Source organism: Bombus affinis, chromosome 5, assembly GCF_024516045.1.
Source record: "Bombus affinis isolate iyBomAffi1 chromosome 5, iyBomAffi1.2, whole genome shotgun sequence".
NCBI lineage: Eukaryota > Metazoa > Arthropoda > Insecta > Hymenoptera > Apidae > Bombus > Bombus affinis.
The window spans coordinates 1,326,648-1,344,056 of NC_066348.1; the positions used below are offsets into that span (position 1 = coordinate 1,326,648).

The following is a 17,409-nucleotide window of genomic DNA, read 5'->3' on the forward strand; positions in this document are numbered from 1 at the left end:
TATCGAATGGCTCTAAAGCAATTTGCAACTTACCAAAGATAAGGTTTCCGCTGCTTTGCCTGATGTTGTCATCGTATCGTCGATATTCTAGATCGACCACGAGCTTTTCTTCCGACATGTTCAATTGCGAACAACGAACGAACGTTTGTATAACTGCGATCCAAGAATTCGTTAAATTCGACGTTCGGATCTGCTATTGTATCGAAAAAAATTGAAGAAAAAAGAAACAGTGGCACGAAGTAACCTCGTAACCTCCGACACTACCTATCTATCTGTTTACACATGAGCCTCAAGGACAGGATTTACGGAAGTTTGTAGTATCTAGGTGAATTTGACCGATCGTAAAGTCAACTTCTACATCTTTACGCGAGATATAAAAGAAGATTAAGCGGCGAACGATCCGTGTCGAAACGTCTCGTCGAAAACGTCACAACAAAAGCAGTTGTTTCTACCGTTATGTATATATTATATAAAATAGGTACCTACCTATACTGAATACCCATATGAAATAGGTATATAAAATAGGTAAATACCAAATAGGTCGTAAAATTTACAGGCTAGGAATAGTACGAATGTTTCAATGGTCGATGCGATTTTAGGGATTTCGAAGGAAATAAGGAAGCGGCTGGATAATTTTCCCAGAAAATGCAATTTATCGATTGTTTGCTCAAAGTATGAAACTTTATTGCACACAAATTGCAGAATAAACATTAGCGTTGCTACCTGCGTGCTTCGAGCGAAATGGTGGCAGACGCATTACAGTAACCGGGACTCGCATAAATTTTCCCGGTAAGAAAGCAGAAGCAGCCTTTTCAGCAATAAAGCGTACGCCCTACAAATGAGAAGCAGAGATAAGGGCAGCCGCGGCTAATGCGAGACGTGCTCGATTATTCACAGACGCTTACCGATTCAACCTCGAGTCGACGTTGACGCCGTTCTTGTGCTTGACGAAAAGCCGTCGTTGTCTTTAAGCTTACGCTCAAAGCACCTAATTTATAAGACAACGTCGTCTGGCCCGAGTATCTTGACTTCTTCGGTACGGCTGCTATAAATCTTAGAGAAACGGCCCTCGAAAACACGCCAACGAATAAAAAGCTCGACTTTCGCGCCGTCGAAACTATTTCACCTTCGACTCTTGAAAAATGCGCATAATTTGTCAACCTTCCAATGGAATCTCGAAATCCCCTGCTTCAGAGGATATTAGGTGCGTTCGTAAAACGATTTATTGGCTCAAAAACGATTGCCGTAAAGCAAGGACACAGGAGATAACACGTACGCGGGCAACTTGCGGCCTGCACGATAGGCAATGTCGCGGCGACGAATTTTATCGCTGATACGAACGATCCGATCCGATTCGGCTAAAAACATTTACCAGGGTTCATGAATTGTATTTTGCCCATCAAGTCGTAGCAGCATCAACCTCCTATCACCGTTGTTTTGACCGAGCGAGTGGCCAAGCAACTTAATCAAAGCACCCTCTGAGTTTCGGGCTCGGAAATTTCGCAAGAATTCTGCGGGAAGACCGTGCAAATACTGTTCCTTTCTCCATTTTTATACGTACGATAAAAGCCATCCTCGTCGTGTGCGAAAAAGTAATACGGATAGTCATTTGCAGAGAAGGTCCATCTCGGCCAAGCACAATCTCGCTCCTACGAAATATGCGAAATATCGTTTGCCCCGAGGAGAAACGAAAACCCGCAAGAGAACCGATATATGTATAACTATTTCTAAGAGATCAAGGGTTCCTAAACGATAACGCAATCACGTCCTCCGGTTTAGAACGAATTGCGACTTTCTCGGAAAATTTATACAAAGAAATCTGATTTCCTTTAACTTGTAAAGGAAACGTACGATATGCGTGTTAATATCCGCAGATGATCTGGATGATTGCGAATAATCGTGAAACGTACAAAAGAAATATACAAAATGATTGTGTAGATTTGACAGTTAAAAAGTTACTGATTCTACGATTACAAAAGTATCTAATTAAGGATCGACTCGTTAATACTACTAATTAATTAACTGTATAGACCAAAATATGCATAAAAAAAGGTGATTAGTGCCGGGATTAAGCGTGCAAAAGATGGTCGGGTGATCGAGAAATGGAAGAACCCAGCTGCCTTGCGTTTTTATGCAAAACAACGGAATATCGAGAGTATAGTTAGCTCCGTCTCAACGGAATGCTTCTACGAGCAAACGGCTTTTGTCCAACCGATGGAACTCGAAGCGAGAGATAGAGAAACACAGGGGGAAAAGGACTCTTTCCACATGACGGAACGTACCCAAGAGGAAACGCGTAAACCTAAGCCATTCCAAATAACGAAAAGAGCTGCCAGGGGTGCGTGCCAGTTCGTTCCTGACTAATTTCAACTCACCTCACGAGTTAGTATCCCTGGTGATTATGTCGCATCCAAAACTATTATTCGTCCCAAACTATCCGTCCCTTTCGCTTTTCGAAGGTTTACGCGTGTTATCAAGCGTACAATATATAGAACTATGGTGGCCACATTACAGATTATGAACCACATGCGGCTCGTATATTCTTATATGGCACTTACACATCCATGGTACTAACGATATAATTTGTCTGTAGGATTTAAAATATTTAAATAATAATTCTATAACGTTTATATCTGTAATAATTACATTTGGAAGAATAGAAATTGATTTGTTATTATTACGCTTTAAGTCTAAGATTATAAATATTTTTGGATAATAGATGGCCCGATTATCGTAGAGATAGTTGCAATTATAGTAAAACGACTTCAACTGAAAATTTTGGAATAACACTTTGAACATTCGAAATCATAAAAGTTTCGAAACTCTTAAACTGGAAATTCTTTCAATCGAAATTCGATAAGCTAAGCCTCGAATATCTCTGAGAGATAATCGTAAACTGTATTACCATTTCCCGTTTGACGAGGGCAACTCGGTGTTACGAAAAGCCTACAAACGCGATCATGCATTCGATATCCTACTTTAACGACGTATCGCCACGCGACAACACGCGAACTCATAATTTACCATTCTCATTCCAACAATAAAACCTGCGGCAATGTTCGTCTCTTCATTGCGTCGTGTCCCACTAATCAAAAACGACACAAGTGATACATCAGGCACTGCGATTAGTTTCTAATCGTAATGTTGTATACACGTATCGCACCCTTGCTATAGACAATTTCAAAACCGCATCGATCACTCCGTAGTACATATTTCCTAGGTTTCCGAGGTAACTCACTATTAATGAATCGTTCAAAACGAGGAGTATTGTGACGAGAATCGTGGAAGAACAGAAACAATATCAAGTTTCTTTCAAAGTTCTAAACGTGATTTCGAGTTTGTGGACACTCTACGTAGATTTGTCACGTATAAGCTAAACAACTTGAGAGTAGAAGGGTTGAGAAGAGAAGTTGGGGTATAGAGACATCCGTTTGCTTACCCTTTGACAACCCCCACGACGTTGACGATGACAAAATGATGAGAACGATGACGATGAGGACGATGACGATGACGATGACGATGACGATGACGATGGCGATGACGATGACGATGACGATGACGAAGAGAATAACGACGATGAAGATGAGAACGGTGATCGCAGCGACAACGACGACGGCAACGACGACGGCAACGACGACGGCGACGACGACGACGATGACGACGACGACGACGACGACGACGACGACGACGGCAACAACGGCGACGACGACGACGACGACGACGGCGACGACGACGACGACGACGACGACGACGACGACGACGACGACGACGACGACGGCGACGGCGACGACGACGACGACGACGACGACGACGACGACGACGACGACGACGACGGCGACGACGACGACGACGACGACGACGACGACGACGACGACGACGACGACGGCAACAACGGCGACGACGACGACGACGACGAAGCCGACGTCAACAACAGCAACAACAACGACCACTCGTCTAGGGCAGTCTCAAAATTCTCTGAAACAAATGGAAATATTTGGTTAAATTCTTCAAATGTGAAACATTTGTACTCATGGATACTTTTCGCGTCCTTTGCGTTATCGTTGATCGAAAATCCTGAATTCGAGAGAGTCCACGGTTAATAAAGCTACACAAAATATTAAAGTCCCAGCTAAGTTGGGAGACAACTCCAACTTATCGCGTCGAATACGTCGACAACTAAACAACCACACTGCACTACATATTACTTCAACGATCTAAGGAGACAAAATTATCGTGCCTATGAAATACTACTTTTCGTTAGTTTTGATCTTCCATTACTATAAAGCATAGTGTTAACTATATGTTGATAAATATTTAATATTGGAATCTTCTTTGATGAGTACATGTTTCCAAAGTTCAGCCCCAACTTTTTGGAATACTCGATATAGGGAAGCTATTTCCTGTCGTATCAATTTACAGAAAACCTTTCAATCGTGTCCAAGCGACCGTTTTAATTTTAATTTTTATACAGTTATGGATAGTTGAAAGTGAAAATGAAAAAGTGGAAATTACTTGTGAATGAAAGATTCTTGTCTGGCTTCTGTATGCAGTAACATGCACTTGTCTATCCAGGCCGTATCTAATTCAAGTTACTCTACGTAACCGATGTTTGAGGGAAAAGATTCTGATATTTCAGAAACGTTTCAAGTTGTTCGAGGACTGTAATTCCTACCGTTACTTTATAACGCTACCGAGAAGCAACAAATTCAACGTAGATGTACATCAGGTCGTCAAATAAATTGGTGCCCTTATAATTATATATTTATAATCTCCGGTGTTCCTAACGTGTTTTATGAATAATTGTATTTTAGAAATCATACCGAACCTGAAAGATTCTAAATAAAATAAAAATGAACCACACGAACTTATTAGATGATCTAATAGGTCCAATTGTGGGTTCTTCGATGCTAGTCGACCGAGGGAGGAGCAAAACTTTCGTGAAGCTATAAAATGTGGTGAAACGCATAGCGGCTAAAAAATTGACCGACGAAGCAGGGAAACGAGAACGAGCCAACAACGGCGCCAGGGTTATTTATACCGAGACGACCTTTGACGATGTCGACGGTGATGCTCAATGAAAATCTTTCGCACCGTCAACCAGACGCGGAAGAAGAGCACGCGAGACATTCTCGGTTCGTGTGGCGCCACGATGCCACCCTAAATGTCATTCCCTTGGACCACTTCGTTTGCCAGACAGCCATCGATATTCGCCCAACATCTCCTGCAAATTCCTTTGCCGCTTCTTTTCTCGATGGGTCGCCTGCTTGGCTGCCACTGGCGCGGGCGCCCCAACCACATAAAAATACCGCGAATCTGTTACCAAAATTTCCTCTCTTCAACATGCTACCCACTTTCCGAACTACTGACAAATATTGCGTAACGACAATGATGCACACGAATACGCAATTGCCGCCAAATCTATTTTTATCGAGGTACCTCGTAGGCGTGTCATATTATACCTCTGGAATCACATTCGAAACAATGACCTCGTATCTTTGATTTGTCCTACCGTGAGGTGCATAACAATGTGACAAACACAAGCGTTTATGTTTTAATTAACACGCGATCCGCTCAAAGTAACGTAATAAACGCGCAACTTTTAGAAGCACAAGAAAGAAAAATAGTACAAAAAAGTGAAGCAAAATAAAAATGAAATACAACACGGCTCTTTTGAATTCTATCGCTAAAGATAAATGTTGCGTCGCTAAGCGTTAACGAGGAAAGGATGGCGACGGGGTGCGCCCAAAGAGGGAGCGAAAGATCGCGTGCCTCGTCAGCGAAAGTTCGATACTTAATTGAAACAGCCGACTAAGCGAAGCTTTTGCTTAGGTGCACAGTTATTGTTCCGGCTATAGTCTTTCGTTCTTCTAAACAATCGTCCAGCCAACCATCCATTTCGGATTCGAACTATTCGCTCGTTATCACATCTAATATTATCGCCTTCGATGGATTTCCAGTGTATGTCACATTTCGTCTTATTTCTTTCCAATCGATCAACATCTGCTATTCGGCCACAAACCACGAATTTATCACGAGGACATGATTTTTGTAAAATCGTCGTACGTGATTGTTCGCTGACACTCGATGAAAAACATATTATTATCACAGTAACTCTACGCACTTGTCTTTGATATTGCTAAGTTATCTACAATGGTGACATTCATCTTTTTTCGTTTTAACATCACGATACCGGAGATATCATGAGTCCAGTCGGATATCTCGAAATGCAACGAACTTTGATCGGATATGGATATAAGCTTTTGCCGAGCAAATACAAATAGAAATCGAATATCGCGTAGCTTTGCATCGCTGCAATTCCATTCCGACCAAGATCACCGTAACGTTGACTCTTTGTATTTACGCGCCCGAAAATTTTTCACAGAGACTAATCTATCGAGTCTCCATTTTCCGATACCGCCCACCTTCAATGTCGATCTCTTTCTCGATCAAGGATATACATATTTACATTTCATCGAAGCTTCCGATTCTTTCATATTCTTTTGTGTATCGAATCAAACACCGGAAAGGTTAAATATATTATCGGTAAATAAAAAGCTATAATTAATTAATAGGATCGAAATGGTTAAATAAAAAACAAAAAGAAACAAAAGAACAGACCGCGTAAAATCACGCAGCCAGTTGCGATTTGTCTTTCGATGACTCTACGTGCAGGCTATTACAGAAACATATCCACCTTGATACCCTATGCTCTACCACTATTTATAATCGGATGATGCGACAAAAGACGAGATATTAATTATCAGGATAGCGATTTATCGTTAACGCCGCGGCGAACTACGACCGGACCAGATAATGTCCCTCATTTGTCACGCCGGGCTCCAACCTGACGATGATCGCCATCCTCGAATAACGAGCAGCTGGAGCAGCGTTTTGCGCTTTTCAAGCATTCTCCGGTCTCTCCTCTTTATCCCCGTCTTTGTAAGCCATCATGGAAATACGAAGAGTCGAACTGTCCCAATGTAATCGCGCCAGCTGTAATTTACTTTCGTTTCTTATTTAGAATTAGTCCCAGACCCTTAGGTGAAAAAATAAAATATATATTTGTTATTCCTATTTTCTCCTTTATTACATATAAATAGAGAAAGGAGAACAATAAAAAATACGAACTGGCAGAAAGATCGAAAAATAGGGATGTACGGTAGAGATAGTCGATAAGCGAGCGGATTCGAAGAAGGAAAAAATGCAGGAAATAGATGGAGATGGAAAGAAAGAGCGAGGCAAGGAGGGAGGGAAAAGTGGTAGAAGAGGAGTGAAAGAGAAAGCTCCCAGCATTGTACCAATTCACGACGTTAATGCGAAGAGTGTTCTAAAGAAGGGCGAAACAATGGTGGCACTCCACCGGCTCTGATTCTCCTTTTCTACGACGCTTCGAGCAACGCTCGACGTTTCACGTTTGACGTCCGTGCATGCGCCATCGCCACCACACGTGCAGTTACGCGAGCTTAACGCTTTTATAGAATGTAGAACCTTAGTTGGCCATCGTTACGCGACCAAATCCCCGATTAAAGTACTTCCTACATTTGCACGTAACCAGATCAAAGTATAGTAAGCTGATGTTCTACAAGATATAATCTAATACGAAGACTACAGGAGATGTTTTTATTCGATAAAAATAGAAAATAGTGTACACTGCATAAATTGTTCATATATCACCAGTAATATATATTTGTGCAACTATATGTTATAGTAATACAGCATTAGAGTCAAACAGAGGAAAAAGCTGCGATAACTTTCAGAATGGGCTAATAACTAGGAAATGTCCGTTTGATAAGTAGCCTGTCGGATTTTCAAAATTGTTACATCGCAAATGTAAAAAACGTCAGACGGTTTTCTTTTAACTAACGAGCAGAGAAAATTGAATTTCTCTCGAAGCATTAACGTAATCGAGCTAAGCCTGCGAAATATCTTTCCGCATTTTCTTGGAGCTGGCGCACGCAATGTGCTAGACGCGCTACTTAAACGTCATCGTTTCCGTCCTCTCGACGTTCATATTGCCCACTTCGCAGTGCGGTGCATCGCTTCATCGTCGCCGTCATCGTCGTGGTCGTTTCTCCGAGAATAACGAGTCAACGAGGCCTGACGAGAACGACCTTCTTGCCTTTGAGAGACTTTTAGCTTACGATTTTACAGCTTCGTGAAATCGTGCCTCGATTTCCTCGTTAAACGTTGCGAAATTTCGCTCGTTTAACGTAACATTATTGCGTCGCCAACGAAACGACGATAAAACCTAATCGATGAACGTAACAGCGTGTATGAAGATTCGTCGAGAACATCGATTATCAGTGTAACGAAGGCATTTTTACCCAATTGAACCCCCCCAATATCCTCATTTAACTCGACGTTATCTCCTACGAATGTCTAATTCGCTTCTTAAGTAATCGATACAAAGACGATGAAAGTTTTTAAAGGTCATTTCTTTTATATCAAGGAAATAAAAAAAATTCTTTAATTTTCTAGTTCTTGAATTTTTAAGCCTCATTAACGAGTCAGTATCACGACAGTAACGAGCCCTTCGACTTTTTCTCATTCGTCAATAGCGCTCGAGCTAGTCAAGAGGGACTATTTAGGCTTCGTGGCCGCAAACGAGGACCAATTGGATACAAGGACGGAATAGCTAAACCATCGTCGTGAAAATTATTACGAGCGACGAGGTTGCGCGTAACGTGCCCAAATGGAATTTCAATAGGGGAACTACTCCCACTCTTTGCTAGGAATCTTCATTTCGACCTCCACAAGGTCGATCGTTCCATAGATTCGAGAGACATTGGCCCTTTGAAACTTTTTCCACGACCAAACTTCGATCTTGTATAGATCAGCGCATAGCGATATCAATGTTATTCGATGAAACACTCGTAGTCAAAAAGTTACGAAGACGTTCGATCGGCCGAACGTCGAACGTTTCGGTTTGGACAATGGCCAAGGACGTGTTGCTTAATCTCGCGTCAGCAACGAAATCCGGCGAGGTTGCTCGTTCCCAATGCAGCCCCGTGACCGACAACGCCAAGAGGTTAATAATTATGCGCGATTACGCGAGGTAAACATCGGAAATCGATGCACGTAACGTCGACGCGACGTCTCGATCGAATAGGTATAAAAGGGGGCTACCATGATGTTTCGAGCATCAATCGATTTTCAACCAAGCTTGTCCAAGCATCTCCTCAACAATCTACAAAATGAAGTGCATCGCAGTGAGTAAACTTCTAACCCATTTACCGTCAGCGATCTGATTCACAATAACTGTTCTAACTAACGATATTTTACCCTAAACTTTGTATCGTTTATCGAAACATTGCCATAAAAATTAGCTTCGAAGTTAAAATTCGAGTTTAAAAATGTATCGGTTCGAAAGCATATAATCGGTTTTAGTCGTCGTATAATTAATTTTTTCTAAAAATGAAACAACGCATACAAAAATAGAGAATCGTTAAATAAAATATTATCCCAAGAGATCGACGATTTAAGTGAATTTGTATTCGCTGGTTAACAGATTAAGGCTATGATTATGGTTACAGTGAATGTGTATTCTGACAAATGAAACGTTCCAAGACCAGAATGCATATCTATCGACAGAAAGACAATTCGTCAGAACACGCATCTAATCATAATCCAGCTTTGATACACATCCGAAAACAGAGACAAACGAATGACGATATTAATGACTTTCTCATTCTAGGCTATCGTTTTGCTCGCTCTGGTCGGCGTAGCTTTAGCGAAACCCTTGGAAACGGAATCCATCGAACCGGTGAAGGCCGAATCAGTGGCAGCGGAAGCTGAAACCGCGGTTCGGGATAAGAGAGGACTCCTGTTGGGCGCAGCTTACACCGCACCCGTCGCTTATAGTGCAGCTTATACCGCTCCGGTCGCCTACACGGCTGCTGCCTACAACTATCCTTACGCCGCGTACACCGGCTACCCTTACTACGCCGCTGCCTACTCTGCGCCCTACTACGTTGTCTAACCATCTACCCGAACCACCTACCTACATTTCGGACCTAATCACGACGACTGCACCGATCTCGACAGCTCTGCCGAGAGCTTTCCAGACTTGATCGAGATGCATGAACTATCACGTCGAAGGGTGCTTCGCATCGCACAACACCCTAACCAAGACTCATCAACTTCGACAATATCGGTTTGAACTGAAACACAATTGCTGAAGCAAACATAATAGAGCATAACATTCTTTGTTACTGTGAACACGCGTTGATATGACTACAAGATGCTGGCATCCTTCTACGCTTTACTAACAAGCTAAATATGCATAATTGTACGTGTACATGCATTGCGCTGTATATAAAATATGTAATAAAGTAGCAAAGCATAAAAAAGTTCTCCACGTATTTTAGCCGAGACTCAACTCCAATTCCGAATAAATTCAGAATCAACTGCACAACAATTAGTAGACTGTATGTAGACACTGATGTTGACGCAATTTTTTATTTTCACGAACGTAACTACTAAATTTCTAGATAACTCGCTTGGTCTGGATAAATAATTAATTTGTTGGAATTTAAATGTAAGAGACAAACAAAGTATGGAGAAAAATAACGTACCAAATATTCTCAGGGCTTCTGGTCATTCCAGATAACCTAGTGACTCAACGTGTAAACGCACCTATATATTTTACTCGCCAATTCTGCACGGGCGGTGTCGCTTACAGTCGAATAAAAGTGAGAAGTAACTGAGAATAAAATTGGTTTCTTTTATCAGCGCTGTTTCAACTATACGTACATAGGTACTAGAAAATATGAACACGTTGCTGACATTCATTTGCTCGGCATCAAATAAATAATTCACAAGAGTGCGCGACGATGGAAACAGTAGATTCTTTTCTTGGCTATCCCTCGAACACACTAACATCCATCAAAAAAAAAAAAAAAAATATATATATATAAGCGCGGTAACACGTTACAAAAATTTGTTCTCCTCTATACATCCTTTTTTTATCTTGATCGATTTAATATAAAACAAATAGTTACGCACAATTAATGACGTTAAACAAGAAGAAAAGATTCTCTATCGCACAAAGACATTCTCGACGACGGACGGTGCGATTAATTTCCTTCGAATACCGATTAGGAGTGAAACGAAAATCAAACGGCATGACGAAGGGTCGGAACGGGTCCTGTTAGTGCAAGTTGGCAAACAAAAGCCGGTAGTTAACGCAATTGTCCCCAGGGATCCTTCGGCCGAAGCCGATTAAGCTCTGACCGATCTTTGATGCCAAGTAATTAATGGAATCCAATCCAGCGTCCACTCGCAGTTACTCCCTTCTTGCTTTCGTTCTTCCCTCTGTTTCGGCACGGTGCCAATTTCTCCCTTTACCACGACAATCCGTTCCTTTCATTTCACTTGCTAAATCCTCCTAATTTGTGTGAGTTTATAATTCTAAACTACCGCCTCTCAACGTCCAAAACTAACATTTTACGCAAGCGCCGAGTGTCGGGTCTAAAAGGTGTAGGTACCAGCAGCTCTTTCGTTAACTGCGCGATTAGATATAACGCATATCGCGCGTGCAACTATTATCCAATCAGAGCACAAGCGTTGCGCATTTCCGTGCTACACGTGTCCCTGCTGATAGACAATGAATATTCACTGACCGAAATATCAAACGCGTGGCAAATTCATCGACAGGGACACGCGACTCTACTATCGGTACCAGTCATCATTTTTTATACTTCTTCCGAACTCAACATGAAAATCTTGATGAAATTAACAAATCACCTTTGAACCAACGTCCGAGCAAACAGCTAACTGCCGTAAATCATGTTTTAGAATAAAAACTACGCTATTGTTCAAAAGTATCCGAGCAGTCACTTGTTTTGAACAAGAGGATACTTATGAACTGCAACGCATATGTATATCGCGTAGCTTTTCAGCAATTACGTTTCATGTTGCCTGTCCGATTGAAACGAGGCAAGAGACACGATTATTCGCGCAGAAAGAGATTCGAGGGTTCGATGAAAAGAGATTGCTACCGGAGACTTTGTGGGAGCGCGCAACATAGGAAACGCATCCATTAATTAGAAAACAAGCTATGCATCGAGCAAATACACCAGTCAACCCCATTTGATTCAGCCTAAGTGCGGGCTAATTATCGCATTTGTGTATAGGAAGCAAACACACAGTCTCTTGCTACAGTGATCTCTCCTGATTACATAGAACCAACGCGAAACATCGAGTCATAGTTCTATCAACGATTCATGCACGCGAACCTATGCAACAACACGACAAACTTATTCGCTGATTTTCCAAGTAGCCGATAGTAACTTTCATCGTGAATATCGATAGCGTTATTAATCCACTGGTCTTTTATACGAATCTAGTGATCTTCAAAGTGGTTAGATTCCTTTGCCGTTTAGCACTCGACGTTCTACGCAACACGTACATTTGGAAAATCTCGCTTTATCGAAATCGGGAGATGCGTAGAATGACACGTAGCAAAAGCTTCAAGGAAAAGGGTTAATAGGATGAAAGAAATAACAAATGACGATTAAATAAATAAAAATTTAGATAAATAAAAGACGATTTACATTGCATACATAGACTTTACTTACTTTAAAACTAAAAACTAAACGAAATTGATCAGTTTATTATTTAGCTAAATGCAAAAGCATTATTCCATCTATTGAGAATACCTCCTATTACAAAATTAATTAACAATATCCTGTAACAATAAGATGGAAAAGCTGCTCTGTGTCAAAGTAAAAGATTGAATTTTAAAATGTTGAAAAATGTGATTTAAATGTTATTTAAATCATCCATAGGTGATTTAAATAACTATGGGTGTGCGAGTACCCGAAATTATGAGCCTGGATCGGGTTGGAAATACTCTTTGGGCTCAGATCGGTATCTTGAAAGTTTGTCGACACATAAACGTATTCAGGAACCCAATATGCGACTCATCATAAGTCATCTTGTACTCAAACTAAATTTGAGGTCGACTTGTACCTAAAATAAAGCTTTTCTTGTACATGCTTTAACTAAGTTTCAGTGCAAGAAAACAGAAAAATTATATTTTGAATCGAACAACGGATCCCAGAATAACGGGTACTCGAATACAATTTATTCAAAATAGCTCTATCTTAGGAAGCTATCTTACAGTATATCAGGAATATGTGCATTAGGCGGTTAATTTCTGGTGCATTAGAACAAGAACCACGAGGCCGGACCTGAAAATTTTTCTTTCTCGACCCGTATTATATCGGATACATTAAGCGAACATTCATTATGCGTAAAAAGCTTCCGCCGTATTTGTGTTTCCCTCGGTTTTTATCTACCTTTAAGCTATATAATTTACTATTGTTTAATATATATTTATATATTTTTATATATTATATATATTATATTATAAATATTTTGTACGCTTGCTACGTATCTCTCGCACACTTTTCTGTGAAACGCCAGATCGATGAGTTTCAATTTGAACACAGCTACTGTACGTTGAGTATAGCAACGCAGCTCGTTTCGTCAACTATTCTTTCATTTTTACCATTGATTGTATGTCAGTTTGCACATAAAAAAAATATACAGTCCGATAGTTGAGAATGTACGAGCGCAAAACGGAAACGTACCAATCTCGACTATAAACGATCTATATGAGTAACAATATATGTTATGTCCCGTTATACAGTACGGGCTGAATTCCGTTCCTCGGTCAGGACGGTCATTAGCAGTGCAAATAATTAGTCGGACCGCAATAATCCTAAGGAACTACAGTTTGTTTTATTACAAATAAAACAAAGCATTTTGATTTTACCGTTGGTGCCTCAATTGTTATAAAATATGTTCAAGTCGAGACGTAAAAAGGGAGAAACGTGGGTTTTCCCATTGGGATTTTCACCCACAAGCGACCAGTGACCGAACGTCACCGAACGTCACCGAACTTCACTGGTTTCTCATCAGCAAATCAATCATCATCTCTAGACTGGCTTAACGACTACAGATCAGTCAACATCTCCGTACTGGGTTCATATCTTTAACTCAGTCAACCTCTCTGCATTGATCTCTCATCATCAGTTCAGTCAACATCGCGGCACTGGTCTATATCTACTTTAGATCGGTCATCTAGTTAATTTATATTTATACGCACCGAGCGGTATCATCTTGGCTACAAGTTATTGGAATAAAGTGTAAATTGTAACCTGTTACCTCAGGGTTATAATCAATTCAACCACCTTTATTATCCTAAACGAAATAGGGGATCGATCACTTGGTGGCGTCGATTATATAATCGTAATGGGAATTTACGACTCCCGTTGACGCGCTTCCTCGCAATCGCGTCTCTCCGCGAACGGTCGAATATACTATATAGCTAAACTATAGTTTACTATAACTAAAATCTTCCATATTTCACTTTTGAAAGCGTATCGTAGATTCAGAAAATAATTAAAAAGCACATCTTTGTAACAGCACGTTACGGTTCTTTTCTAAATTTATTCCTTCCGTTCTCGTGTTTCCGATTTATTGCATTTCAGAAATTATTTTCTCAAAAATAACATTCAGCGTACCACAACACATACAACTAAACACATATGTACATTATCTACTAGGCAAAAAGTATTTAGTAAGCGTGTGAGAAACACAAAAATGTTTCACGCCGAAGGGACCACGATCAAGCACACACATAATTCGTTACCTTTGAAACGTAGAGATAGCATCGAAGGTGATACGTATCGGTCGAAGGTAATTGTGCGACAGTTGCGAGTTCAAGATACTGGTAGAAAGAAATCCACTACGATTACGTACCTGGAACAGAAAGAGTACGTTCGATTAGAGAAACTGGTTAATCTACAAGGATTGTTCATGACGACGAGAGAACACGTATTTGCTTGCGCACACAGATTGTTTCGCATCGATACATCAAGTTTTAGCTCTATAAAGTCAAAAGGCCAAGAGACATATCATAAAATGTTTTCAAATGACGCATGACACGATACCGTGTGTCGCTACACGAATAGTTAGCTCAATTAGCTGAGTCGGATTTTAAAAGAAAAAAATCACAGGCATAAAGCGGATAAAGAAAAATTGCGAACATAGAATATGTTCGAAAGCACAGGATAGAGTGAAGAGAATGAGCGATCGAAGAGGGTGTGCGAGAGCAACTTGCGAAATTTGAACGTCGAACGAAAGGAAGAAGGGGGTCCTAGAACGATTCCGCCATAAATCAAACGACCCTCTTCAATTTCGCGGAGTTAGTACACCATTCTTCTCTCGAGTTCAAGTATTTCCCGCTTTTTTCACAGGGCGGTCTTGATCGCAGGGGGTTCCTAAGTTGGTACGCTGTAAACTCGACGGTGGATCGATATAGGTGACTATCCCGAGCCACCAGGCAGCCGAATTCTACGTACCCCGCGCCTTTTCGATTCGCGCGGGCGCGCTAGATTTCATTTACCGCCGATTACGCAGAGATATCCGTGCCAAGCATTATCTCGACAAATGACGAAGCAAATCAGAAAGCGTAGACATAGGAGAACAACGATCGACAGGACGCAACACCAACTTTCTTATCCATTAATTTATTTAACGTACTTACAAGAAATTTTATTTCCTGATACGTGTACGTAGTTCGGAAGCTCACAAATATGACAAATATCGTTTTTTTTTTTTTTTTTTGTTTTTGGAAATATTTTTAAGAGTTTTGTAGTAGCTATATATGTACTTTTTCGATCCATAGCAAAATATCTGTGCGATTCTATCATCGATGAAATATCGATTTCGTCGCATAAATCGGGTACTCTTATTGCCATCGATTTACATATCGAATACATATTTACGTGTGTCAAGACAGTAATCCGTTTATAATACACGCGACGTCCGTTCACTTGCCTTTCGTCTTTTCATTGGCCGGTTTGGCACGAATTAATCCTTCCGATTGTATAACGTGGTTGACGGCGAAAAAATATATCGAAAAAAAATTGATCTTTAGTAAAAGGTATGCTATTCATCTTCTTGGTATACGAGCAACTTTCGTTCTCATTCGTTATCAATGCACGATGACCAGTGGCACGCAATCTCACGATATCGATTCTACGTTCTGCGAATTCGAGCTCAGCTTTATTTTCACAGGTCGTTGGAACGATCAATTTCAAGGCGACAAACATTTAACGCACCATCCAAATACTCCAATTTTCTGCTAAATCGAAATCATTTCGCGAAATGAAAGGCAGGATAACCTGAAAAGTATAACACGTATGTATCTTATTATAATCGTGATGCTCGGATCTATTGTATGGATAACGATAACGATGATGATGATGATAACGATAACGAGAGCGATAGCATGATATATTTCACAGAAAAGATTTCTTGTACGTGGTAAATCAATGTTAGCGTTACAAGGGATTCGCAAACTGACGAAAACATGAAAACGGTATAAGAGGTAAATTTACGAATGTACAAATAACGCGAGAAATAGGTTCCAGAAAAATGTCGTATTTTTCGAACAATTCTGACTAGTATGGCCCCAGTAACGTGAACAACAATTTCGGAGCAACATGTTTGCAGAGATAAACGAACATAAAGGAAACGACCTGTGTTAGAAGCTTTTGTATACGATACGTCTGCACGTAATTTACAAAAGGCATGAGTTGCGTGACGGCGCGCATCGAAGCTCGTTCTAGTATTACAGGCTATTAAGTTCGAGTTATCGCCAACTTATCGCTCAAACTATGCGGCCGCCTTGCCAAATTCTCTTTCGACGTCTTTGTTTTTCTCCCTTTGTTTCTTCGTGCTTCTTTTAGTATGTTACGAACTTGTGCGAACTCTTGCCAGCTTACGGGGGGTATTATAGTCTACAAATTTGAAGAAATCGAAAATTTGTTTTTCATACTTTCAAAGTTTAGACATTCAAGAATGTGCTCTTAAAAGGATTTTTCAAAATTTCAATTATTTTATGACTTACAGCCATTTTTATGACGCGGCATCTGCTCCGGTCCGACCAGAAAAAATGAACAATAGAAGGTAGACCCTGCCCAAGTACCTGCGTATGAATACCCTCATAAAATCTTTATTGTATTTTATCCCTTTTTAATGTATTTTTAATTCTCTAATTCAATTGGAACGATGTTTGGGTTCTGAAACGCAAAATAGCAACGAATCGTTAAATTCGTTAATATGGACTTTTGCTCCGAAGCACACCCACGCAGGAACGCAGACAATTCAAATTTCCACTTTCCTCGCAATATGTATTTTTAATGAAGGTTTTATACCCATATTAAAAATCTTAAGTGTCATGGGAATCACGATTGGCCCAGAATCTCATGCGTTCGCAGTCAGGCGAGACTATGAGTAAAATTGCCGGAAACTTGTCTCAAAACTTTAAACGCGTTTTTCTCGAAACTACTTTTTTCGAGTTGGCGTGCGCGATATCTCAAGTTCTAATGAACC

At 40.5% G+C, this 17,409-nt stretch overlaps 2 protein-coding genes across 12 annotated transcripts in view; one reads left to right on the top strand and one right to left on the bottom strand.

Moving 5' to 3' along the window:
- The window catches only part of LOC126916289 (stress-activated protein kinase JNK), a 63,467-nt gene that overhangs the window by 27,379 nt on the left and 18,679 nt on the right, over nucleotides 1-17,409 (bottom strand). For 4 of the 11 annotated variants that reach the window (XM_050721942.1, XM_050721939.1, XM_050721940.1 and 1 more), the window contains one exon: nucleotides 3,440-3,975. The exons of 2 other annotated variants lie outside the window; for them this stretch is intronic. In XM_050721942.1, coding sequence (XP_050577899.1) covers nucleotides 3,440-3,975 — 536 coding nt within the window. Of the gene's footprint in view, nucleotides 1-3,439; nucleotides 3,976-14,659; nucleotides 14,770-17,409 lie in introns of those variants that run through there. 5 more of the 11 variants (XM_050721945.1, XM_050721943.1, XM_050721944.1 and 2 more) reach the window with 5 other exon arrangements.
- LOC126916303 (uncharacterized) lies at nucleotides 9,053-10,352 on the top strand. The gene is made up of 2 exons (XM_050721985.1): nucleotides 9,053-9,209; nucleotides 9,695-10,352. Exons 1-2 carry the CDS (start codon nucleotides 9,195-9,197, stop codon nucleotides 9,977-9,979), a joined length of 300 nt encoding a protein of 99 aa, XP_050577942.1. The 5' UTR covers nucleotides 9,053-9,194; the 3' UTR covers nucleotides 9,980-10,352.